At 60.0% G+C, this 24,175-nt stretch overlaps 1 protein-coding gene across 1 annotated transcript; it reads left to right on the top strand.

The window, feature by feature from the left end:
• Positions 1–1,668: 1,668 nt before the first annotated feature.
• On the top strand, positions 1,669–22,435 carry WDR97 (WD repeat domain 97). The gene is made up of 29 exons (XM_083360358.1): positions 1,669–1,987; positions 2,080–2,237; positions 3,210–3,802; positions 4,170–4,291; positions 4,632–5,292; positions 5,615–5,763; positions 7,532–7,768; positions 7,867–7,957; positions 8,373–8,505; positions 8,663–8,790; positions 9,475–9,550; positions 9,709–9,864; positions 10,525–10,680; positions 11,001–11,072; positions 11,377–11,559; positions 12,026–12,097; positions 12,636–12,785; positions 13,499–13,633; positions 14,819–14,965; positions 15,109–15,231; positions 15,590–15,790; positions 16,009–16,130; positions 16,707–16,866; positions 17,456–17,521; positions 17,731–17,862; positions 19,079–19,285; positions 20,047–20,183; positions 20,844–20,905; positions 21,362–22,435. The coding sequence occupies exons 1-29, from the start codon at positions 1,945–1,947 to the stop codon at positions 21,562–21,564; spliced, it is 4,875 nt and encodes a 1,624-aa protein (XP_083216484.1). The 5' UTR covers positions 1,669–1,944; the 3' UTR covers positions 21,565–22,435.
• The last annotated feature ends 1,740 nt before the right edge of the window (positions 22,436–24,175 follow it).

Here is a 24,175-nt window from a genome sequence, read left to right as displayed (position 1 = left end):
CCTTCGGCCGCGGAAGGACCCGTTGCCTCCGAGGGGGGGGGCGGGCGGGATCGTCTGAAAGGCCGTTGCCTCCCTCGTCTTCGCGCGGTCGTCTCGCCCTGCGAGTCCCCCCCCCCGGTAAGCTGGCGGCGGCAGGTGCGCGGGATTCGGCGCGGGCGACTCGGCGGGGCTGCCGAGGATCGGCGCGGCGCGAGCGGTCCAGGGCAGGAGCTGATCCCGACGCGGGGCTGCCTCGGGGGTCCGGCGGGGGGGCTCGAGCCTCCTCCGGGCCGGGGAACCGCTCTCCCTTCAGCGGGGTCTTCCCCCCGCCCCGAAGCCCGGACGAGGCTGCGGCGGTTACCGCGCGGGGCGTCTTTCTTCCTTTGCGCCTGGTCCTCGCTTACTCGCCTTTTGCTCCGTGGCCGTTCGCGGCTATGATGGCGTTGAAAATGTGATTTTGCGGCCCTGTATGGCCTCCTGCCATCCTCGCGTTATCCTCTGCCTGAGCTCTGTTTTTGAGGCAGCCGTTTCCTTACCCCAACTTGGGAACGTCTTCACGACTGCCAGAGTCATGTAAACAAACATTTGCAAGAAAACCGCCAAGCTCAGAGACCGCCAAGGACCCCTCGTTTCGACCCTGAGCTACAAATATTCTCTATTGGTACAATTCCCCCTTGCGGAGCGGAGAGATTGGAGAAAAAGGGATGGCAAGAAAGTAAGCTGTTTGCTGGGTATCAAAACCCGTGATTGCACCGCAGCCTGGACTGGGGGGCACAGGCACGCTACGCAAACAGCTTCCAGTACTCTTAAAAGAAATTCTTCAGTCTGTATGGTCTGGTGGTGGGGAGAGAAAAAAGCAATTGACTTCTGTAGGCGTTCTCTCCCTGATCCTCTCCATTGCCATCACGCAAAAGAAGCGGAGAGAAAGATTTCAAGAGACCCCTGTAAGCGGTCTGCCCGCTGCGCCCACAGCTTTCAGCCCCGAGCTACAGTGTGGTCACACTGTTTTCAATGCGTACAAAAAAGCAACCAGGCATCTCTGCCTTCTAAAGCAGGGCTCTCCAACCTTGGCAACTTTACGACTCGTGGACTTCAACTCCCAGAATTCCTCAGCCCGCCAAGTTGCCAAGGTTGGAGACCCCTGTTCTGAAAGGCAGAGCGCTTGGAGGCAGATGGGAGCAGACTAGCCTGGTTTCTTTTTAGCTGCAAAACACAATGGTAGGCACTGATTTAGCTGTTGCATCACTTTGTGGCAGAATTTCAAGTCCCCGTGAGGGTCATTCAGTGAGGACTACCTGTATTTACAAGCCAAAATAGGTTTTGGACACTTAGTGGGAAATATCCCTTGTAAAATACAAAGACACGTTCAAGCTGAGGGCTTGGGCGATGCAGTTGGGGCCGCGAGGGTGCGCACTCTGCCCTAGGACCCTCCCTTTGCAACACCCTCCTGCCCGTGGCTGCTTAGCTCCCCCTCCCTGCCTAGCCCGCTGCAGCCCTTCTGGGCTGAGGGAGCTGGTCTTGCCCCACTACAGGCCAGCGAGATCCCTCTTCTCTGCTCCCGAGGCAGCCAGTGGAGCCTTCTGCAAAAAAAGTGGCCCTGGACGGAAGCTGGAACTGGGCGTCCCGTTGCCCCAAATTCTCCTTGGGCCCCCCTGGAGAATCCAACAAGAGCTGCAGCTGTGAGGGGTGGGCTGCTTTTTGTACACCCACCTCAGAGGACCCTGAGCAGCCCAGGCAGGCTGATAGCCAAGGGAGTGTCCCAACCATCTGGAATTGAGGAGCTCTGTGAAAGATTTTTTTTTAAAAAACCAAAACCTTATGGCTGCCATTTTTACTGTTTTGACCTAGCTGCACCTCTGCTTATGTGTTCCAGAGCCAAATCCAGCCCTGAAATTTGATTGGGAGCCTTGCTTTGGGGCCTTTCAGCCCCACGCCCCCTCCTTCCGCAGAAGGGCGACTCTTTAGATGTGCACGGCTGCCCAGATGGTGGAGTCCTCGGGCAGCAGTTGTAAGCAAGCCCCCTCCCCCCCCCCGCTGGGCTCCTACCAGACAGCAGGGAGCCCTCTCCCCTGCCCCTGAACACCTGCCCCCCTTCTGCAGCCTGCCAAGTGGGGCAGAGGAAGAGGCCGCCCCAGCAGTCCTCGCCAGCTGGAGAGAAGATGGGGAAGGAGGACGGGGCTCCCCTCGGAGGGGAGCAGGCAAGGGGGCGCAGGCTCTGGGGCCTCCTCCGGAGGGGCTTCCGCCGGGCTGTGGAAAAGGTATGTTCCCCCGAGGGTCTGCCTTGCTGGCCACCTGGCAATCCCAGGGGAGGTGCAAGCAGCCCAGCCCTTCTTCCTCTGTGGGCTTCTGGACACCCTCCCCCCCCAGGCAATTCTGTGGGCTGGTAGAATTAAGAGGGGTGCAACGAAGGTGTGATCAAACTCCACTTTTTGAAAAAATGCATCATAAGAGTTAAAGGAAAATTATTTTTTGATCATAAAATATAAAATTGGTAGGAAAAAGGAATTGAATTGGCACATAAGCATGGGAACAATCTGATAGAAGAATCCCCTGGGGCCAGATGGGCAGCATCCAAGTTTAATAATGAAAAAAAGATGGAGGCGAAGGCGGGCACAAACAGCCAGCCCCGATTGTCCCGCCCAGCTTGCAGGAGGCAGAGCAGCGTCCAGAGTTGGGTGCCCGTGGCAGGTGCGGGGGAGGATGGGGGGGTCACCAGTGAGGACGCTGACAGAGCAAAGCAAATTCCGCCCCCCAGCCCAGAGGGGTGCTGCAGTCCAGCAGAGGGGCGCAGAAGCCCCGGGGTAACAGCACCCTTCCTGTCGCCTCTTCGACCCCTGGAATTTGGGGCCGGAGTGCCCAGGCCAGGGAAGTGCCAGGAAGCTCGCCAGGAAGGTGGGTTGATGGGGGCAGCAGAAGCGCAAGGGGCCCCTGTCCTCCCAAAGAAAGGACGGCTGGAAACCATGACTCCTGCCAGGAGGCTGGGTCTTGCCTTTCAGCAACAGCCCTCGTGGGCAGGGCTGTTGCCACCGCAAAGCTAGAGACCTTGCCCGTGCTTCATGCCGGTGCTGCCAGGCAGCAGAGGGCGTAGAGATGGAGATGGCTGGGAACCTAATGCAGGGTCCCGCCTGGTACCGGCCAGTCCTGCCACAAGGTCCTCGGGCAGCCACCGTCTCTCAAGCGACCAGCCCCTCCTGGCAGACCCCAGCCACAGAGTTTTCTTTCCGGGTCAGATGAAGAACGAGGAAATGAAGACCCTCCACCTGAGCCACGGGCTGCAGCACCAGTGCCGCGTGGTCCTGGCCAGCCCCGTGCGCCACGTGACCCATGACCTGCAGAGAAGGGCCTTCGTAGTGTTGGACGCAGCCAACACGCTGCACCTGTTGACGGAGGACGGCTGCTGCAGGGGTAGCGTGGAGGGCCTGGTCCCCATGACGGGCATCCTGTATGCCTCCCACGTCAACCAGTTTGTGGCCTGGGACGCAGGAGGCCTCCATGTCCTGGACTCCCACTTCCAGCTGCTCTCTCAGGTGCCATCCATGTTGCCCATCCGCTGCGGCATTTACAGCAAGCAGCTGAACCGGATTGTGACTGCCGGCGAGGGGAACTTGACCATCTGGAGCTTCCGCTACGGCTCCCGCAGCCTCCAGTGCCGAGCCAGCGTGAGCACCGGCCTGGGACCCAGTGACCTCTTTCTCCACCTCGTCTTGGACCCAGCCAGCGCTAGTGAGCCCCAACGCTGCTTTGCCTCTTGTGCCACCGGCGTGGCCACCTTTGACATCTCCAGGGGGAATCTCCTGGCCTTCAGGACGAAGCTCCATAGCAGGTGAGATTGCTGTGCTGGGGAGGGACCCCTGTGGCCCCCAAGGCTTTGCTCAGCGCTCTGTGGCCCAGTGCTTCTCGAAGGCCCCAGGAAGGTCGGGACGGAATGGCCGTCCAGAGGTGCCTTTCTCTCTCGCCGTTTGCTTCGTTGCCAGGTCCCCAGCGTTTCCTGCTGGTGGGGGCTGAAGGAGAGATCTGGGCACGGCCCCCTCCCCCTCCGGGGCTGCTGTGTGTGTGAAGGAGGGGGAAGCAGTTATGGTCCAGTGCTGGACTTGGACTTGGGCCAGTTCCAGCTAGGCATGAACGAGGTGCCCTCCTGCTCAGGGACAGGTGGGGGACTTAGTTGCAGGGCCCCCCGTGTCTCTTTGCAGAGAGATCACAGACCTTGCCTATTGTGAAGCCGTTGGTTGCGTAGTCACAGCCTCACGGGACACCACCATCAAGGTGTGGGACAAGGAGTGGCACATTCAGATCGTCTTTGTGGGGCACACCGGTGAGTTCAGCTGCTCAGGTGCCCATTGGATGAGTGGGAGGAGCCCCCCCGCCCCTGCCCTTCCTTCCTGCCCCCTTCACATGGACGAGGTGGACACAGGTGTTGCCCTTCCCTTTTCAAAAGAGCTGCATGGCTGCTAGAGGTTCAACAGGCGAAGCTCCTATCAGCCTGAAGGTACACGGTGGAAGAGCTGGATCTCTGCTGAAGGCAGGAGCCGGGCTCCTCTGCTCTCGGCTTCTGAGCCCACGGCTAGTTTTCCCCGAGGGCCTCTGAGCAGTCATTCCCCCACCCCAACTCTGAGAAGACCTTTCCTCTCCTTGCTGCCCCCTTCTGCCGCCAGCTCCAGTCATTGCCGTGACCATCTACCCTCACCGGCCCCTCATCTTCTCTGCCTCCCAAGACGGGACCATCCGCACCTGGAACCTCAACACCGTTGACCAGGTAGACCAGGTCCACGTCTCGGAGCCTGTGGAATCCTTGGACACCCACACCAATGTGCACGTCTTCTCCATCTCGGGCTGCAGCCTCAACCTCTGGAAAATCAACCAGCTCTACTCGCTCTACACGGCGCTGGGTTCCCCTGCCAGGCAGCTCAGCTGCATCGATCTGCAGCTGCTGGGCGACTTCCCTGCCCGCATCCTCTGCCTGTGCCAGGACTCCACCGTGAGGCTGCTGGATGCCCAGAGTGGCACGCCTGTGTCCGTCCTCTCTGTGGACCAGTATTCCCCAGCTCGGGCAGTGGCCTACTGCTTGCCCCGGGAGACCCTTTTCGTGCTGCTGCAACAGGGCCACGTGCTGCGCATCAACGCAGCCACCAGCCCCATGACAGTGAAGCGGTGCTTCAGCAGCAGCCTCTGGGAATCCAAGCCCTGCTGCATCCTTCTCTACAGCCACGTGGTGGAACCGGATAAGGCGTATGCCACATGGCTGGAAGTGGCCCAGAACCAAGGCTACCGGAGGAAGTGGCAGAAGTCCACCATCAACATGCAGGACAGAAATAGGTAGGCCGCCTCAGAAGCACTGCCCCTCGCTCCTTTTGTTCCAGTCTGCAGCTACTGCCCAGCCTGGTCATTGTGTCCTGTGGGGTCTGCGGGGATGGGGGGGTTCTCAAGCCATCACCTGGAGGGACGTGTCCTGGCTTCTCCGGACAGGCCTTGAATTCCAGGGAACAGTGCCTGCACTGGAACTCTTGGCTGGGAAAACACACCCTGGAAGGCCAGGCTGGGAGGCACTGAGAGGATGAAAGGGGCTGGGCAAAACTTCTTCTGCCACTGTTCTGAGCTGGGGACACCTTTGTCCCCTCGGTGTGTCTCTCCATGCCAGGTTCCTGCCAATTCTGGGGCACAAAAATGGCTCCCTCAGTGTCATAGATTGGTTCTTGGGCCGAGTCCAGTACACAGTGGAGGCGCATAACCCTGGGCGTGTCACGGCGTTGGCTGAATACACCACACAGATGTGTGTCCTGTCAGCTGGTGAGTCTCAGAGCCCCAAGGGGGAGGGGGGAGCTTCAGGGAGTCCCAGGCCTCCCCAGAAATGACTTAGAGGGAGACTGGCGTCAGCCTCACTCGGCAGACTGGAAGACAGTATTACGTAACCCTCTCCGAAGTTGTTCCATCTTTAACGATTTTGGGAAAACAAGTCCGGGGGGGGGGGGCAGCTGATCTCCAGGTCTGTCAGCAGCCCCATTGATGCTGCCGGGCGCCTACAACCAAAGCTGCCGCTTCCCACTGGATGCCCACAGTGAGGTGCCCGTTCACCAACAGCCCTGGGAGGAAGCCGTGGGCAGCATCACCACGGAGTTCCCTACAAAAGTGCTGCCCACAGCCCTGTGCTGAGCTGCCCCGAGGCTCTTCTGCAGCCCCCCCAGGAAGCCAGCTTTTCCACCAGGGTGTGGCTGCCTTCCTCCATGGGGAGAACGGGGAGACGCTGCCTCTCGGCTGGAAAAGGCTTTGCTGCTGCCGCCAGAAGAGTGAGAGAAGCAGGTGTCCTTCAGGGGACCCAGGAACTGATGGCAGAGCCACCCCCGCCCCTCCAAAGATCCCTCCTCTTCCTCTCCTGCTTCTAGGGCAGCTGAGGCCGTCACTGGCCCCTCGCTGCTTCCTGGTGGCTCCATCGCCACTGGGCATTTTCAGGAAGAGACTGCACAGCCACTTGCCTGAAATGCCATAGGCCTTCTTGCCGGAGCAGGGGGTTGGACTAGAAGGCCTCCAGGGTCCCTTCTGCCCCTGTTCTTCTGTTATGCCCACACTGGGAGAGCAGGAGCGGAGAGGCTTTGCTCTCCCTGCACAATTTCCTGAAGCCTGCCAGAGCTGCTATTTTTCTCAGCTGCGTGACAGTAACACCTGGGGGGTCTTTGGCGCTTCTTCTCTTCAGAAATCCCAGCTAAACCCTCCTCTGGGCTTTGGGAGGGGGGAACTGGCGTTGCACGACTGTAAAGAGATTCCATTTCTCATAAAAGGAAAGCCACACAAGGAGTTGCGACTCCATCACACTTTAGAGCAGAGGAAGGGTCAGCAACGGGAAGCAGAGAGGAGAAGGCGTGTGTGTGTGTGTGTGTGTGTGTGTTAGTGTTAGCTAACCTAAACCCACCTGAGCATGGAAAGAATTGGCTCTCCCCTCCCCCTCCCTTTGAATCCCGGCAAACCCTCCTGGCTCCCACCCGTCACACGTGGCCTTTGGGCCACAATCTGGTCATTTGGACCGTCTCAGTCCTCTCCTCTTGTGTTCACCTGTGTACTCTCTCCACCTTCGTCTGTTGTCCATTCGTTCTTGCCCCCCCTTCGCTTTCACCACCTCTTTCCCCCTGCGCTGCACTCCCTTCCCCAGCCCCCACCTCTTCATAACAGGATGGATAGAGCCAGAGGCTCCTGCACTTCAGGTGCTTCCCTGGAGAAACAGGCGCTGCTTTCAGCTACCCACAGCCCGCCCGCCCGCCATCCTCCTTCCAAGTGAAACGTTTCCTACGTGTTCCCCCGTTTTTAACAAACCTCCTGCCAATGGCACAAACTCACTTTCCTGTGGCCCGTCAGGTGAGGCCAGGGGGCACCAAGTGGATTAGTTCCCATTGATAGGAAGAGGGCGTATAAGTCTGTCCCGCTTGGCACCCACCTGTGAGCGGAATTCTTCAGGCGTAGTTTCAGTGAATCTCAGGTGGTCAGCAGGGGCCGGGAACCGGTGGTCAGCCTGGGAAGAGGGAGGGGCAGACCCAGGCGACCAAGCGGGCTCCCTTGCCTGGAACAGGTACTGACCTCACGGTGAAGATGTGGCGCCTCTTCCCCTACGCGGAGGAGTGCCTGCTTCCCCTCCTCTCCTTCTCCTGCGCCTCTCCTGCCTGGCACGCGTGCTTCCTTGGGGACACCCTGGCAGTGGCCTTCCAGGACCCCGAAACGGTCACTTACAGCATTGTCCATTACAACCTGATGGAGCAGACACGCTCTGAGCACGGACCCGAGGAGGACGCCCAGGATGGCATCACAGGTGCACAATAGGGCCCCCGGCGGGGGGGGGGATGCAGCAGTTGTTCTACAAGGACTGGGGAGGTCTCAGCTCCCTCCCCCCCCACCTCCTCTCCCAAGGTCTCTGCTGCTGCCCAAACCTGCAGCTCTTTGCCTCATCCAGCCGGGACGGGTCGGTGAAGATCTGGGACCACAAGAACAGGCTGCTCCGGTGAGGGCCCCGTTGGAGGAGGGGGTGGGAGCGTGGGGGTGCAGCCTGAGCCCCTAACCCTGCAGCAGCAAAGGGGACTGGCTGTGCCCAACTCCCCCTCCCTGAGGACCGGTCACCCTGGCTCCGTGCAGGGTGCCGCATTCTTGGTGGGTCATCCAGCTCGGCTGCAGGGAGCCCATTGGGGGGCTGCTCTCCAAAGGCTGCCTCTGCTTGGCCCGGCTGCATCCAGCCTGCCTGCCGTAGTGACGAGTATCACACTGTTAAAGGGGCTCAAGGCTGCCTCTGTGCTTTCTTGTGATTCCCTTAGAGCAGAGGGGGAGGGGGGGTCTCACAGGTTCTCTGTGCTTTCCCACTCTGTCTCCCATTTGGGGCCCCAGCCCTGCTCGCCTTACCTGCAGAGTCCCCTTACCTGCAGGCACCTGAAGCTGAACACCATCCCGGAGAGCCTGGCCTTCGCCAACCACAAGGGGGACCTACTGGTGGGCCTGGAGCAGCACCTGTACCTCATCCCCCACACCGAGTACCTGCCCAGCTACTACCAGATGCAGGTGGGCCCAGATGGCACCCCCGGGGCCCCTTCCCAAACGGACTTGCACCGTTGCCTGGATCCACCTGAAGGACAGGCGTTGTGGTCCTGCCTCGCTGGATCTCCTCCTCCTCCTCCTCCTCCTCCTCCTCCTCCTCCTCCTCCTCCTCCTCTTGCAGCTGCTGTGGGCAAAGTTCCTGGAGCCCCTCAAGGACGTTTCCCTGCCCATCAGCCCGTCCAGCTTTGAGGCCCTGGTGCAAGAGAACAGCCGTCGCTTGAGGCAAGAGCTGCCTGCGAAGACGTCCGAGTAAGCTCTTGGGCCGGGCTGGGAGGGGGCCTTGGGTGGCAGCGATCCCCGGCCATGCTTGCTAGATCCCTGAGCGTTAGATCAGAGAACCTGCTCCATCACAGGTTCTGTTTCCGTCGCTCCGGTAGGATCCTCTGCCTTGGGGCGCCTTTAGGTTCCAAAGCCTGGTGTGTCTGCTCTTTTGTACGTGCACGCAAGCGTCTGTGTGTGCACACACCTTCAAGTCACACTCCACTCCTGTCCGAGCCCTGCTGTTTTCCTGGCAGCCTTTCCGGAGACGGGCTGCCCTTGCTGCCTTCTTGGCAGAGCTGAGAGAGGGGGGCTGGCACAGAGCCCCCCAGTTGCTTTTCAGGGGGTCCCAGTTTCTAGGCGGGCCTGAGATGCATGAGGGAGAAGGTGGGCCTGAAAGGGGCCTGGACAACCCCAGGAAGGAAGGGGACACTGCTCTGCCTCCCCTGGAAGGGAGAGCAACCCGGAACGCCTCCTGGGGTGAGACCTTGCTGGAGCTGCTAGCTGGGGTCCTCCCAGCTTTTTTTTGGGGGGAGGTCCCCGCTCTGTGGCTTCTGTGAGGAAGTATCTCTTGTGGCAGAGCGGCTGCAGCCCCACAGCTCCAGCGAAGGAGGGAGGGGGGAGGCGGGCTGGGGGCCGCCAGGAGAAGAGGAGGTCCTGCTCCTGTTCTTGCAGGTCCAGCCTGTCCGGCCTCGTCCAGCTGCCCCTGAAGGAGTCCAGGGAGGTCAGGGAAGCCAAGCTCAAACTTCAGGTCAGTCAGCGCTGAGCAAAGGCCGGGTGCGGCTGGAGCCAGCCGGGAGGGCAGAGGGAGCGCAGCCCAGCCCCAGCCACGGGGGGGGGGGTGTGTGGACGGAACTCCGCCTGGGGGCTTTGCTGCTCCTGGAGGCCTGAGCCGGGTGTCCTTCGCAGGGCATGGCCCAGCTGGTGGAGAGGAATCGGGACCTGCAGCTGCTGCAGGAAGGGAGGATCAGCCCAGCCAAGAAACGGCCCTTCACCAAACAGATGCGGGAGGAGGCCTTCCAGCGCTACCTGGGCTTGTTCTACAAGGAGCAGCTCAGCCTGGAGGTGGCGCTGCCGCGGGCGGGGCTTCCGGGCAGGGGGGGAGCACAGGGTGGGCTCTGGGCCCCAGCCCCCCGCCCCTCCTCGAGGCTGATCCGAGAGCCCTTCCCTCTCCGATGCCAGCCCCCCTCTGCTGGTGGGCTGCCCTGGGCACCGAGGGACTCCTCTCCAGCCCCCGGGCCGTCTCTCTGCCTCGGGAGCCCCTGCCCGATGCCCCGTGGCTGCTTCTCAGAGGGGCTTCCACAACCGCTGGCTGCTTCTGACGTCCCCTCCGCTGGGGGGGGGATTGTTCCCTGCAAAAAGCTGGGCAATTGCTCACCCGGGCAAAGGCAGGCAGTGGGCAGCTCTGGTGGGCTCAGCTGGGCATCCTGACCTGGCATCATCGCCAGCCCCCCCCCCCCCGCCCTTGAATAAGGACCAGGCCTGGCAATATCCATAATGAGCGCTCTTTTCTCCGTCAACCGGGGGTGGGCATTCCTGGGTTCAAGTATGCTGAAGTTTCTGCCTTTGATCAAATGTCTGAGTCAGAAAAGGTGCCCCCCATTCCCGCCCCCCCGGATCTGGGTTTTGGCCCCCACAGATCACCCTGCTCCCTGCCCCCCCCCCAGGCTGCCCTGCTCTTCCCTGGGCTGGATCCTAGCTCAGCCCCACCCCTTCTCCCCACAGATTCCTGAAGAGGATCCCTTCAACGCAGATGAAGTGCTGGAATCCCTGGGCCAGATGGATCCCATCTCTGTCCTCCGCGGACCCGCCATTTCCCACATGTTCCTGGGGGGCTTCGCTAAGCCCAGGACCCTCGAACTGAGCAGCTCAGCCTTTGCAGTAAGGGGCCTTTCGCTCTCTGGGGCTGCACCTCGAACGGCCCCTGTCTGGGCCCTTACTGGGCCTCCTCTTTTTCCCTCTTGGGGGCGCCCCCCCAGGCTGCAATCCCTTCCCCCCACGCCAGCCCCCCCGGGGGGTCCCTGGGCAGCGTCACCCACCTGCACGGCCTCTGCATCACTCTCCACACACCCGCACCCCGCTGAGGACAGGAGCAGCCCCCAAGCAGGCTGTTTTCTGTGCCGTGCCCCCCCCGCCCTTCCCTTCCTTGCTGTGCAGGCTTTCAGAGGGACCTTTCTTCCGCCCTTCCCTCCCCCCCCCAGGATATTAGCCCCTCCATCCGCTTCGCCCCCTGCCCTGCAGTTCCTGGCCTGCTCCAGGTGAAGAGGAAGAAGGTGAGGAGGGGCTGCCTGGCTGGGTGCCAGATTGGTGGGAGGAGGGGGGGCTTTTGAGGGGTCTGCTGGGGACCTCTTGCCAGAAATAGATGATCTTTTCCTGTTTTTGTGGCATTTTTAATTAAAGTGCGGTTATTTTTCCAGCCCCCAATTTTATTACATTTCCCATCAGCAACTTCGTAACTGCAAACTGGGAAATGGCTTTTGGCAAGCGGGGGAGGGGGGGCTGCCCTGGGGTCGTTGGGGACCCTGAAGCCCACCCTGCCCAGGCTGTGCCCTGAAAGTCTCCCCCGGCTTCTCACAGGTAGATGTTGTCGCTGCCCCCTCCTCTGCCGGCATGCAGGAGACCCCCTCCCCAGGGAGAGTTGAAGCTCCCCCTCCCCCCCTCACGCTGGAGGCCCCCAAGACTGCCAGGCCCCTCCCTGCAAGAGCGGGCAGGCCAGGCTACCGGCCAGACCTGAGAGCGGCCCCGGAGGAGGCGCCCACGGTGAGGGTCCGGGCGGAGGGGGGCGGGTCTGGGGGAGGCCGCTCAACCGATAGAGCTGCAGTTCATCTGTGAGTGCTGGACCCTTCCCCTTGCTTTTCCTCTGCTGCAAAAGGGTCCCAGCACCTGCCCACCCACCCCTGAGCCTGGGGCTCCAGGCCAACACTGCTCTGCCCCCCATCTTCTGGGCTCCCCATCTTGAGTTAAGGGCCCTGAAGAGCAGCAGCCAAAGGGGCCACAAGCCCTCCCCGTTCTCCCTTGTGGAGGTGGGCGTTTGGGTAGCAGACCGGCAGCTCGGGGGTCTGCCTCCTCCCCAGGAAGATGGAGGAGGGGCCACAGGACGGGGAGGTCAGTGTGGGAGGCTCGAAGTAGGTCTGGCCGTCCTGCAGGCTGGGCAAAAGGGAAAAGTCGGGGTGGTGGTTATGTGGGATCGTGCCCAGAGCCTGCTAAGATGCCTGCTTCCCCTCAGCCTGCAGAGCGCATGGTTACCCCAGAGACCCCTTCATCCCCCAGCCCCTCCAGGCACTTGAAGAGCGAAAAGGTAAGGGGCCGCTGCAGCCACACACACCCCTGCCCAGCTGTGCCCGCTGGGATTTTGGCTGGGGCTCCGTGGTGTGTTTTCAGCCCCCGACTTGGAAGTGAGCGCCAGAGGAGGGAGGGAGGAGGGCTCCGGGGCAGCGTGGGTGAGGGAAGACCTGCCCTCCCACAATGTTGAGGGGGGGGGACTTTCAGCTGCTGATTGCTCCCCCCGGCCCAGCAGCATGAGCTCATTTCAAATTCAGGAAATTTTGACCCTGCAAACGCTTCCATCCCCAAGCCCCAGACGAGTGGGGCTGGCCCATTGCAGGCCTCTAAAGGAAACCTCTGCGGACAGCGTCTCGAGATGGCCACAGACTCAGTGGTCAGTGCTCCGTGGCACCTTCCCCCCCCCATCTGATTTCACCTCCTCCAGCAGGAGCCTTTCAAAGTGGGGCCCCGACCCGGGGTTCCTGGTGGTGGCAGGACTCCTGGGCGGCCTTTGCAGCAAGAAGGGGGGTGGAAGAGAACCCACCCGGCCTCTTGTGGTGTCTTGAACCCAGAGCATCGTCTTCAGGGGACTGGTGTCGTCGCAGGAGAGCCAGAAGCACCTGGCCTCCACCTCCGGTTTGATGAGCCCCCAGCCGTCCGCCATCGTCAAAGGCTTCTTTCCGGAGAGGGTCCCCAGCCCGCAGGGGTCAAGGTCACTTGTGGTGAGCAACCCCCCCCCCCCGTGGGCGGCAGCTGTTCCTCTCCCTGACCCGCAACAGGCTGAGCCGGGGGGCACCCAGAGGAGGGAAGGCTGCGTAGCCCTCCGCCCGCGTGTATCCTCAGCAGGGCAGCCCCAGGTGGCACACCTGTGCTCCCCCAGCTCCGTGCTCTCCCCCTTGTCAGCCCTTGGCCCAAGAAGCCCTCTGGAGGACTTGCCCCCTCCCCCGTGGTTTTCCTTTGGGGGTTACCTTGCCAACTGCACTCGGGGCCGCCCTGTGGCCCCCGCCCCACTTGCTCTGCAGCAGAACAAAGCCGGGCGCTCCTCTGTCAAAAGAAAGAGTGGGGAGGGCTCAAATCAGGCCTCTGAGTCAGGGTGGCTCTTGCCTCATGCCCCCCCCCCCCGTTTGCAGCAGATGTAGGATTCCGGCTTCCTGGGAACGGATGGGGGTGCAAGAGGATGCCCTGACTCTTGATGGTGATGCTTTCTTTGGTGGTGGGGGGCATTTTCTCCCTGTGCAGCCCCCCCCGGGCTTTCGAGTGAGCATCAAGTTGGTCGGCATAAACCCCTTGAGAACAAGTCCTCTCCCATGGGCGGAGGGAGGGGCCCTGTTTCCCCTTGGCTCTGCCCAGGTGGTGAGGGCCAAACTGGGTGCCTGGCCTTGGCGCCTGGGAGGGTTGGGAGGGCTGCCCGAGTCTCCTCCTCCTTGGTCTCCAGGAGCCCAAGAGCGAGAGCCTTCAGCTGCCCAGAATGGCCTCCGGCTTCATCCCCAATTCTGTGGTGGCCCAGCAGCTTCACCCCCTGGACCTGCTGGAGACAGAGAAGCTGGTGAAGGTGATCAGGCCCCAGGAGGTAAGCGCCTTCGGGGGAGGCCGGGACCCCCTTTGCCAGGGCACCCAATGACAAGTGGCGCCAGGTAGCTCTTCTTTAGAAACTGGGGGGGGGGCATGCCTGAACCTCCCCCCCCAGGGCAGCCGGTTGGCTCTTGTCAGTCCATGGAGGCTGTGCTCCCAACTCAGCAGGTGCCATTTGATGCCCACAGCGCCTTCCCTGGGAGGATTCTGACCAGGTACACAGCCCCCCCATTTGAAAGACCACCTGGTTCAGGCAATGCATCCCCCACTTGCAAGGAATGGAGGGGGGGGACAAAATGATGAAAGACCACAAGAGATGTTGGGGTGCAGAACCTGTTCATGCGAGGGGGGGGGGGCATTTGAGAAGCCTGCAGGATGCCAGATGGCCTGAACAATAACCCTCGTCAGAAAACCCACAGCTGGGCTGGCCTGGCACCACAGACCCCCGAGGGTGGCTCCCGCTGCAGAATTTGCATAGTGCTCCCACTTGGAAATTCATCCCACCTTCTCAGCCCTTTCAAGGAGCAAAGACACTGAGCATCTGGGCACACCCAGCCAGCCTTGGGCTTCTGTGTAGGAAGGCCGTCTGCCTGGGAGGTGGCTTCCTTCTCTGCCCCTGATCTTGGCTGACAGGGGTCCGAGGACCCTCGGGAGCTGGGGTGGGCCGTGGGTGGTGTGTCACGCGTGGGAGCAACTTCTTTGGTGTCCTTCAAAGGGCATGGAGAGAAAGGGAGATGACCTTGATGGAAACGAGCAAGAATCATTACTGGGTCAGTGGTACCCAACCCTTGGCAACTTTAAGACTTGTGGACTTCAACTCCCAGAATTCCCCAGCCAGCATGAAGTCCACAAGTCCCAAAGTTGCCAAGAATCGGATACCCCTGAGCTAGGCAAAAGGCTGAATGTTTTTAAGCCCCGGGAAGCCGCTCCGATTCACGGGGTACAAGAGGGCGAGGCGATGCTGCACCATCTGACCTGCCAGGTTCGGTTATTCTAGCCAGTTTCAACAAAGTAATTTTAGCCTCCCTGTGATTTCCTGGTGTAGCCAGTATGGCTGGCGTAGCCTGGTTGCTCTGCCAATTCCCGGTCTGCCTCCAGCCTGCGAGTAGAAAGAGGTGGCTTGGTCTTGGGGACCGTTCCCAGGAGAGGCTGTGAGGGACCCCTCTCTTCCTCTGTGGGGCAGGTGTCGGGGAGCTCCTCAAAGGCCAGTTTAACGTGGATGTTTGATGAGGAGGAACTGCCCAAGGAAGAACCGTTGCCAGTGGCCCTGGAGGGCATCTCCAAGTCCTGGATCATGCCAGCGAAGGGAGACGCCCTCTCCACAAAGCAGGTGCCTCTCCCAGCCACTGAATTCCCCTGGCTGGCGTCCCAGGACGGCTGCCTGGTGTTGTGGGCACCCAGGACACAGTGAATGTACTTGCTGCCCCTGTGCCCCTATGAGTGTTAGACCCTCCCTCCCCTCCCTAATTTCAGAGCGTTCCTGGGATATTCCTGACTCAGCTGGATGAGTCCCAGTATCCAGAACCGCCGAGGACGGTGCCTGTATTTGTTTTGCCCTTTGTGGGCCAAGAGTGGTTCCAGAATCTTTTCCCAGAGGTGAGAGGGGGCCCTACAGAGCCAAGATCACCAAGGGAGCCTTGCCCCCACATCTTTTACCCTCCAGTTCACACACACACACACACACACACACACACACACACACACACACACACAGAGTCTTCCTTGGGGATGGGGTTGCCTTGGGTTAGTGAACTGTGTTGATAGAAAAGGGGGCACAATGGCTCAATGGTTAAAGACAAAAGCTGGCAGCCCAAGGACTCCTGTTACTGGCCTCCCCACCTAGCAGTTAAATGTGAGTAGATAAATAGGTCTGGAGCCTTCCAGACCTGGGCCGGTGCGGAAGGAGGGGACCCCTGCCTCCCCCTCCTGAGTGGGGCTCCCCTCTCCCCCACAGGGTCTCTCCCCTGAGACGACCTTGAAGGTCTTGGTGAGGAAGCTGCAGGAGGCCCTGCTCACCGCGGACTTCAGCACCAAGACGGAAGTGCTGGGGGCCATTGCCTACTTGGAAGACCAGCTGGAGGACAGGGCGAAGAGGTGGATCCAGCACACCCTCTTTGAGGTGCTGAATCAGGAGGGCAACACCCCCTCTTTGCAGGTGAGGCTGCTAGGGGGGTAGACAGGGTGGGGGGGCTGGTGGGAAGGCCTCAGATACTCCAGTTGGGCTCCCTCCAGTGGGGGTGACACATCTCAGCACAGTAGGGGTCCTCAAGACAGCCAGCCATCCCAGCCGTGTGGGGAAGGAGGTAAAGGTGGGCCTGCTTGACCCCTCCCTCCAAGAGGGCCACCAGCTAAGGCACCCCCTCCCCTTTCTAGGAAAAGAGCCAGAAGAAGTTCATCCTGGCCACCCTGCGCGTTCTCCTGCACCTGGACAAAGATAGCCTGGACTTGATGGTGGAGCTGATGACCTGCTACCTGATGGCTGCTCCCTCCGCCCGGTGAGGCCCCGTGGCAGTATGAGCGTTGCGGGTCCCCACCTGGGCAGGCGCCCTTGGCCAAGGAGGAGCTGTCTTCCGGGCACAGCAGTGGGTGGAAGCTCCCAGGGGTTGGGTGGATCTTCTCAGGAGGGAAGAGGGGACCTTCCAGAAGCTCAGGCTGCAGGTGGGGAGCGGTTACCTGCTGGTGAGAAAGAGGCTGCTGAGCAGCTCCGAGGCCCTCTGGGATTTGGGACCCTCCGAAGTGCAGAGAAGGCAGACGGGGAGAGCGCCCTTGTGCTGGTAGCTGCTGCCCCACGGCTGTCTGGCGTCTGCACCCCTGAGGAGATCCATCCTGGGCAGGAGAACCTCTGGAGGGCAGCTCCTGGCAGCCGTCTAGGGCTGCTCCAGAAGTCCCTCTTCTGCTGCGCGTCCTGCAGCAGCGTTGTGCACTGGGTAGTGCCCCTGTCTCCTGCGGGGAGCCACGTTATTTTCTGCGTGGCAGGAGGTTGGGACAACCCAAGGAGGGTGTGCTTTGTGTGTGCAGTGTTGATATTAAATGCTAGCTAAGAAACGCTCTCCTCCTCCTCCTCCTTTCAGGGCAGTTTTTAAGGATATGTTCAAGGAGTTGGGACTTCAGGACCGTCACAACTTTTTCTTCAAGGAGATGAACTCCTGGCTGGTGGGTATGGAGGACTCCAAAGGGACCGTGCGGAAACTCAGCAAGGAATGGTTGGAGGAGAAGATCAGGATTTTCAAGGTGCTGCCCTTTGCCACTCTTCAGATGCCCCCCGCCCCAGCCTAAACCCTTGCCACTCTTCGGGTGCCCCTGTGAATGCCTGGGAGCCCAGGGATGCCTGCGTGGTGCAGCCACGACTGCCCCGTGGCCGGGAGGGGGGAAGCATGGCTGGCGCAGGGTTGGGGTCCTGCCACTCCAGCGTGCTTGGGGAGCCTGATTCGGGGCCCAGCCCCACCGAGGGCTCCTCCGCTCCAGATGTCAGAAGCAGGGAGGAGGGAATCAGCCGCCTTGGCCGTCGGAGCCTCCTCCCCTCCCTTAGGACGGGGCCTCGGGAGAGGACTCTGCCCGGTGGGTCAGCTGACCTCCCAGGGGACGGGGCCACCCAGCCCACCCTCCGGACTCCCTCAAAGGGGATGGTCCTGCTCAACACAAGGGCTGTGGCCGGGAGCCTCGTGAAGTGGGGAGGGGGCTTCCGGCCAGGGTGGTCAGCGAGGAGGACCTGAGCTCATAGCTGACAGGAGAGCTCTTCAGGCCTTTGCCAGTTCTGAGTGGGGGTCCTCTGTGCTGAAAAAGGGGCCACGTAGCTTAGGCGTGGCTTTCCTTTCCCCAGGAACACAGAGCTCGCCTGTTGGAAGAGGCCGCCTCTGGGAAGCTTTTCCTGGACACCGGCCACAAGGTGGGCTTTAGCTCGGACCCCCAGCCCTGCCCAGTGGGTGCAGCTGGGCTCCCCTATCTGGTCGAGAAGGCCTCTCTGGGTCTCCCCCTTATTAGCCAGCCTCAGGCAATGCAAAAGTCCCCAAGGAAGAGACCGTCTCCCGGGTCCCTTGTGGAAACAGCCCAAGGGCACCGCCACATATAGAGACCGTTTCATTGACGCTTACATAGAGGCATCTGAATTGGGGGCTTCTGAACTTGCAGACCACCGCCCCTCTTTTGACCCTGGAAAGGAAGAGGCCAGAGAAGAGCCGCAAGAAAGCCAGGAAGATCGCTGGAAAGGGGCCCAAGGCTGTCCACAAGGTAAGGCTTGGCCTTCTCTTGAGGCTGGGGCAGAGTGTGGGGGAGGAGATTTGGGGTCCTGGATAACCTCTGATCGGCTGCACAGTGGATGGCCTGCTGTGAGGACCACCACCCAGCCTCCCACACCTGCTCTTGCAGGCCCCACCTTCACTTCCTCTTTTGCATCCAACAAAGTCAGTGGGGAAGCCAGCAGGAAGTTGAGGGTCTCAGCCCAACAGGCAAATAAGTGGCTGTTGCCAGGTGGGGGAGGGAGCAAGGGGAAGTGTGGGGGAGCACAGGAGGGTAGGGTTTGTGTGTGAGGGTGGGAGAGGTATGCAAGGGTCAGAGAGAAGGTGCAAAGATTGGGGAGGTTGCAAGGAGGTGCGTGAGGCACTTTGCGGGCTGGGAGGGTGCGCAGAGTTGCACAAGAGGTGCCATGTAGATTGGGGAAGGTTGAAGATGGTGCACAAAAGGGGGTGAACAAGAGGTGCCACAGACTCAGAGAGAACGCACCAGAGGCTTAGTGCAGTCTGTGAGCCATGGCACCTCCTGTTCACCCTCTTGAAGGGGAGGGGGTGTGAGGGGGTACATGAGAGGTGCTCTGCGGATTGGGAATGTTGTGAGGGGTATGTGACAGGCACTACACTGATGGGGAGGATGCGTGAGAGGTGCTGTGCAAGTGAAGGAGGGTGCATAAGAGGTACCACATGGTGCACAAGGGGGAGGATGCACGAGTGGATGGTGTGGAGCAAGTGCAAGGGGCTGGGATGGTGCATGGGTGGAGGAGGTACCACAGCAACTTGTGACCTTCCCTGCTTGGCTTCCCCATTGACTTTCTGGGGAAGCCAGCAGGGAAGGTTGCAAATGGCAAGATTGTGAGGTGCTTGGCAACTGATTGTAAGTACAAACAGGCTGCCAACCATCTAGATTATGATCATGTGAGCGGGGGGGGGGGGTGCTGCGGTGGCCAGAGCTCTGACATAACCACCATTCATTCAGTGCTGTCATAACTTGGAATGGCCGTTGACTTCCTGTATGCACAGTTTGTCATTTGATTATGTGCCCTGAAGCTGTTTTTGACTTCTAGATCAGGGGTGCCTGGCTGAGGAATTCTGGGAGTTGAAGTCCACAAGTCATAAAAGGGCCACATTTGAAGACCCCTGCTCTAGATTTTCTCCGTGATTATGCCTAGCCCGACTTTCAGCTCTCCCGAGGGTGCTTGGAGCCGCCATAACAGAGTCCGTTGCTTTCCAAGCTGTCCAGGGTGATGGCCTTATCTCAGCCAAGGGGGCTTCCTTTATTCCACCTGGCATCTCCATTTGGCTGTCGGAAGGGGATGAAAAACGGCAAAGATGGGCTCTCACTATCTTGTCTTCCTACTCAGGACGAGATGGACAGCGAGGAGGAGCGGTGGGGGAAGCCCAGCTTGGAAGACCACCAAAAGGCGAGTCTTCCTCTATTTCCCTGTGCTCTGGCCAAGATACCCCTGTCACTTCAAGGGCCCATTAGCACCCTCTCTTCCTGACAGGAAGCCCACCCATGGTGCACAGCCCCCCCCATTTTGAGGGGCAAAAAACATACTATGCCTATATTTGCTGTACAATAACCATCAAGCAATATAGGAGAATATTTGTAGCTCGGGGTTGAAATGAGTTCTTGGTGCTTTCTAGAGTTTAGTTTTCTTGCAGACGTTTCATTATCCAACTGGGCAACATCATCAGGGCTGATAATGTTACGTAGTTGGGTTGTGAAATGTCTGCAAGAAAACAAGCAAGTTCAGAGAGCACCAAGGACTCCTGATAACCATAAAACAGGGATCTTCAAACTCGGCCCTGGTGTGCCTGGCTGAGGAATTTGGGACTTGAAGTCCACGAGTCATAAAAGGGCTGAGTTTGAAGACCCCTGCCATAAAGCAATGCCCTGCGTATTCTTCCTGCACAGCCACACCCACGCTCCCAGTCACCCATACCTTGCATCACTTTGCATCTGGAGTACTGTGACACACTCTACATTGGGCTGCCCTTAAAGAGTACTTGGAAGTTCTGCTAGGACCGGAATGCAGCGGCTCACAGGGTTGTTGTGCTTCCTGTTTCTGCCTCGTTGGCCTTGGTGATCCCAGGCCCAAACTAAGCAACGCTCCAAGTGCAGCTGGCTCTGTTTGGGCCCGGCTGACCTGTGGTGGCCACGTTCCTCTCCCTCCTTCAGCCCGTTCGCCCCATCGATGCCATCCAGTATTTTACGGAAAAGCAGCTGGAGAGAGAACTGAAGGAGCTGAAAGAGGCTGTCCCTTTGAGGGCAGATTCCCCCCGGGACACGGTCTTGGCGTTGCCCCCTCTTCAGAAGTAAGTTCTGACTTTATACTATCTGAGCAACCTGTGCCCCAGGGGCCCGCTTGAGGGCCTGGGCAAGCCAGGAGCTCCTGCTGCCGGTGTGTGTGGGGGGAGAGCTCTGCCTCTGCAGGGCTTCCAGGAGTTTTTAGGGGAACTGGAGCCCCCCCTCCCACCACTTGCTCTGCTAGCCAAGTGAGCTGCGATCTGTCCGTGCTTCTGCCGCCTTGTGCGCTTGATCTGGGAAAGGCCCAACGCTCTACTGGCACGAAGTTGGCTGCCCCCTTGACTCAGCAGATTTCCCCTGAGGAAATGGAGGAGAAAGCCACCCCACCCTGAGGCTGTCCTGGGATGCTTCTGGAATAAGAGGGAAAGCGCCACCCAAACGCTGCGAAGGACGGCTTGAGTCCGTCCCGCTCACGGATGAAATAAAAGCCAAGTCGGGGGGACGGAATAAAAGTCCCAGAGCAGATTGGTCCGCTGATTAAGGCGCACGGGGGGGGGACACATGCCACTCTCTGTAAAGCTGCAGCCCCCTTTCGCTCCACTCCGGTTTGCCCCTCTCGGCCTCTGGGGGGGGAGGGAGTAGGAGAGCCCCTTTGGGCTCCTCCAACCTCCTCGGTCGCTGGATTCTACTGCGCTGGGCTTGTAAGAGCTCCTGCTTTTCCGGGACAGGTCCCAAGCGATCCTGCGTCTAGGAGAAACCAACGCAATGCTGAGAACGAGAGTTGCTGAGCGTGAGTATTGGGGTTGCTCCTTCCATCTGTTGGGGTTCCGCCTTTCCTCCCTCTGGCGTGTGAGAGGGCTGCACGGTGAGTGGCACCTTCCCGTGTGCCTCCTGGTCAGGCCTGGCGCTGCTGCTGCTGTTGCACTCTGGCGCAGACGGTGTCATCTGATGCCGGACAGTCCAGGAAAAGCAGCCGGTGGCTCCCTCTGATTTTCCCACCAGCCCACCTGTGGACCGGTCAGCTGGTCAGGGAGGGGGGCCGGTGTCTGCTTCAGCAGAAAGCCCAGGAAAGCCAGAGGGTTAGTTCTCCTTTATTGGTCGAAAGCCACCCTGTAAATGCTGATCTGCCCGTAGAGCTGGCTTTGGTCGGTCAGCCTCTGGCTCCTCCCCACGCTGGCCCCGGAGAGGAGCCCGTCTCCGGCCTGGCTGGGTGATGCTCCTTCCTTCCTTCCCTCCTCCAACGCAGGCTGCCACTTCCCCTTCGCCTTCCCCCGCTACCTGATGAGAGGCTTCGTCCCCTTCCTGAGGCTTCCGCTCCCCAAGATCACCTTGCAGCCGTTTCCGTACCGCCCCAGGAGGCCCGCATCGCCAAAGACTTTCGCTGCCATGCAGCAGCTGGTGCACAAATACTTCGTCCCAAAGTTCTCCTACGCCGACAGCTACCCATGAAGGCAGGGCCGGCTGGCAGAGGCCCCGGGCGGAGCCGAGGGGCTTCCAGGGCAGGAAGCGGATGGGCCCCTTGCTGAAGAGCCAGCTGGCACCAGCCTGGCAGATGGAAACAGCCCGGTAGCAATAATCGGAGGCTCTCCAGAGGCGTTTTATTTTATTTGTTTAAACTGATAAGAACCTGATTTACGACTTCGGATAAGATTTCCAAACAGACAGAGGGAAAAGCAGCAATAAAGAGGAAAAGATGCCAACTGAACTTTTTGCAAGGGAAACTTTGGTCAGCTGTCTGGTGGGCCACCGCAGAGGGAGGGGGGACTGGGGAGGAGAGGGGCCCAGGGGAAGCGTGGCACCTGGGCCGGTCCTTCGCACGAGCGAGGCAGCTGCTGCGCTGTACCAGACCCCCTCGGCTCCGGAAGGAAAGGCTGGAGAATTGGGTCCCCAGGACGGGGGTCGTCCAGCCTGCTAGCATCTTCTCAATGGAGCTTCTCGTCTCCTGGGGGGGGGCGGACCGAGCCTCCCAGCGGGTCTCTAAGCAACGGGAGTCCGCAAAAGGGGCAGCTGCCCTCGGTGCAACCTGCTTGGCGGCGGCGGCGGCGTCCGGGCAGAGGCCACGAAGCCTGCGGGAGAGGCTGGGGGCGCAGGGAAGCCCCCCGTTTCCTGCCCCGCCTTAGTCCTTGCGGGGGCGCTGCGGTCGCACCGGGAATGGGGCCGCGCGCCCAGAGCCTCCATTGCAGCCTTGGCGAGGCGTGGGGAGGGGCGGCGGGCGCAGGCGCAGAGGGCGGCCCGGGTTTCGCTTTCGGTTTCCCCCGCCCGCGTAGGCGGGGCCGGCTTTGGCGCGAAAGGAGGCGGAGGGCGCGGCGCGGGAGAGGTCCCCTCCACCTGGCAGGTCTGGGCCGGGGAGGCTTCCCCTCCGGTTGCGGGCAGGTGGGATCCGCGGTTGGGGCTGCGGTGCGTCACCCCCGCAGATCCCTGGCGGAGCCCCGGGGCGGTTGGCTGGCGAGGCCGGCCCTTCCCGCGGGGCTGCCTGAGCGGAGAGTCTCCGGTTTCGGTTGATTTCACTCGTCGGTGCCCGGCTTCTGCCTCCGAGCCTCGCGGCGCCTTCCAGTCCAGCGCGGACCAGGCGATCGTGGCTCTCGGGGCGGTTGCGCCGGTCGGCCAGCCCCTGTCCGGACTTCGGGAGGCGCCCGGCTGGCGCGGATAAGCTCTGCCCGTCCGGCTGCCGGCCTTATCGGTCGGGGACAGGAGGTCACGAGAGCGCCGGAGCGGAGCCACCTTCCGTGAGGGGGGCCCTCCTCTAACCGGGGGGGGGGGAAGACACGTTTCATTGCTCCTCGCCCGTTGCTGGCCGATGATCACGTGCCTCGGTTTCCCCAGAGTGGAAAAGCTCCGCGGTGCGCTGAGGTGCTCGATTTGCGACCGAGTCCCGAGAGCGCCGCTTTGTGCGCGGCTGGGCGGAATAGACGGGACGCAGTTTCCCTCTTGGTGAGAAAATTGGCTCCGGTACCAGTCCGCCATTTGGCTGGGCCGATCCGCGGTTGGGCCGACTTGGTCCTCCGCCGTCTCGGCAAAAGGAGATCTGCCCTTTTCCTTTCCTTCCTCCTTTGCAAAGGTAAAATTTCCAGGGATCGGATGGAAGTCGATGAAAGCGGTTATAAAGTGGGGGAGGCATTAATCAAAGGAAAGCAGAAATTAAAAAGAAACAGTTCAGAACTATTATATTAATAAATTTAGAAATAAAAGCTGCTAGCAAGATGGGATCGAGCAGGTTTTCCAAAGAGTAAGAAATGGAAAAAAATATTCTACAGATCAGTAAAATTTCAGCCTAGCTTCTGTGTGTTCCAGAAAAAATCTGCTTTATCAGAAAAATTCTTGTCTGATAACGAGGATTTCTAAGCATGTTGTGGTTAGAGCGCAGTTAGGACAGGAAGGTCACGGAGGCTTTCTGCAGTTTATGAAGAGGCCCTCAGCTCTTCAGGCAGGGTGTGCCAGAATAGCCAGGTCATCCAGTCCAGTCCCCTGTACCACCAGTGTGCAACCTTGGCAACTTTAAGTCTTCTGGACTTCAGTTCCCAGAATTCCTCAGCCAGCTATGGAGTTCTGGGAGAGGAAGTCTTACAGTTCCCAAGTTTGGACATTCCTGCCCTCTGCCATTTCAGACAGGTGGCTGCCCAGTCTTCCTTGTTGCAGCATTCACAACGTCCAGCGGCAACTTCCATTCCACGGATTAATTGTTCCCACTACCAGGAAATTCCTTCTTCGTTCCAGGTTTGGGTCTCTCCTTGATAAATTCTTACACCAAACCACTTCCTGGAATTATGCTTTGCCCTATAAAGCATAGCAAGATTCTTCTTTATTCTTAAGTAAGATATATATAAGAATATCAAATTTTATCCTTTGTAGCCGCTGCTGAAGCAAAACCTTTTGAAACCTGCGTCCTCAGGGATTCCAGGTGGTGAACATGCGTAGAACATCTGTAATTACACACATGTGGTTGTATTGCACAGTTGTGCTCCATTCAGCATCCGGAGTGGGTCAGGGCAGCTTTGTACTGCAAAATGGTTCTTGAAATGTAGCACTTTCACAAATGCAGTGTTAACAAACTGACAAAGCC

Source organism: Vipera ursinii (genome assembly GCF_947247035.1).
Source record: "Vipera ursinii genome assembly, chromosome: 3".
NCBI lineage: Eukaryota > Metazoa > Chordata > Lepidosauria > Squamata > Viperidae > Vipera > Vipera ursinii.
Note: the sequence above shows the minus strand (reverse complement) of the source record. Positions and strands in the feature narration are given on the sequence as shown.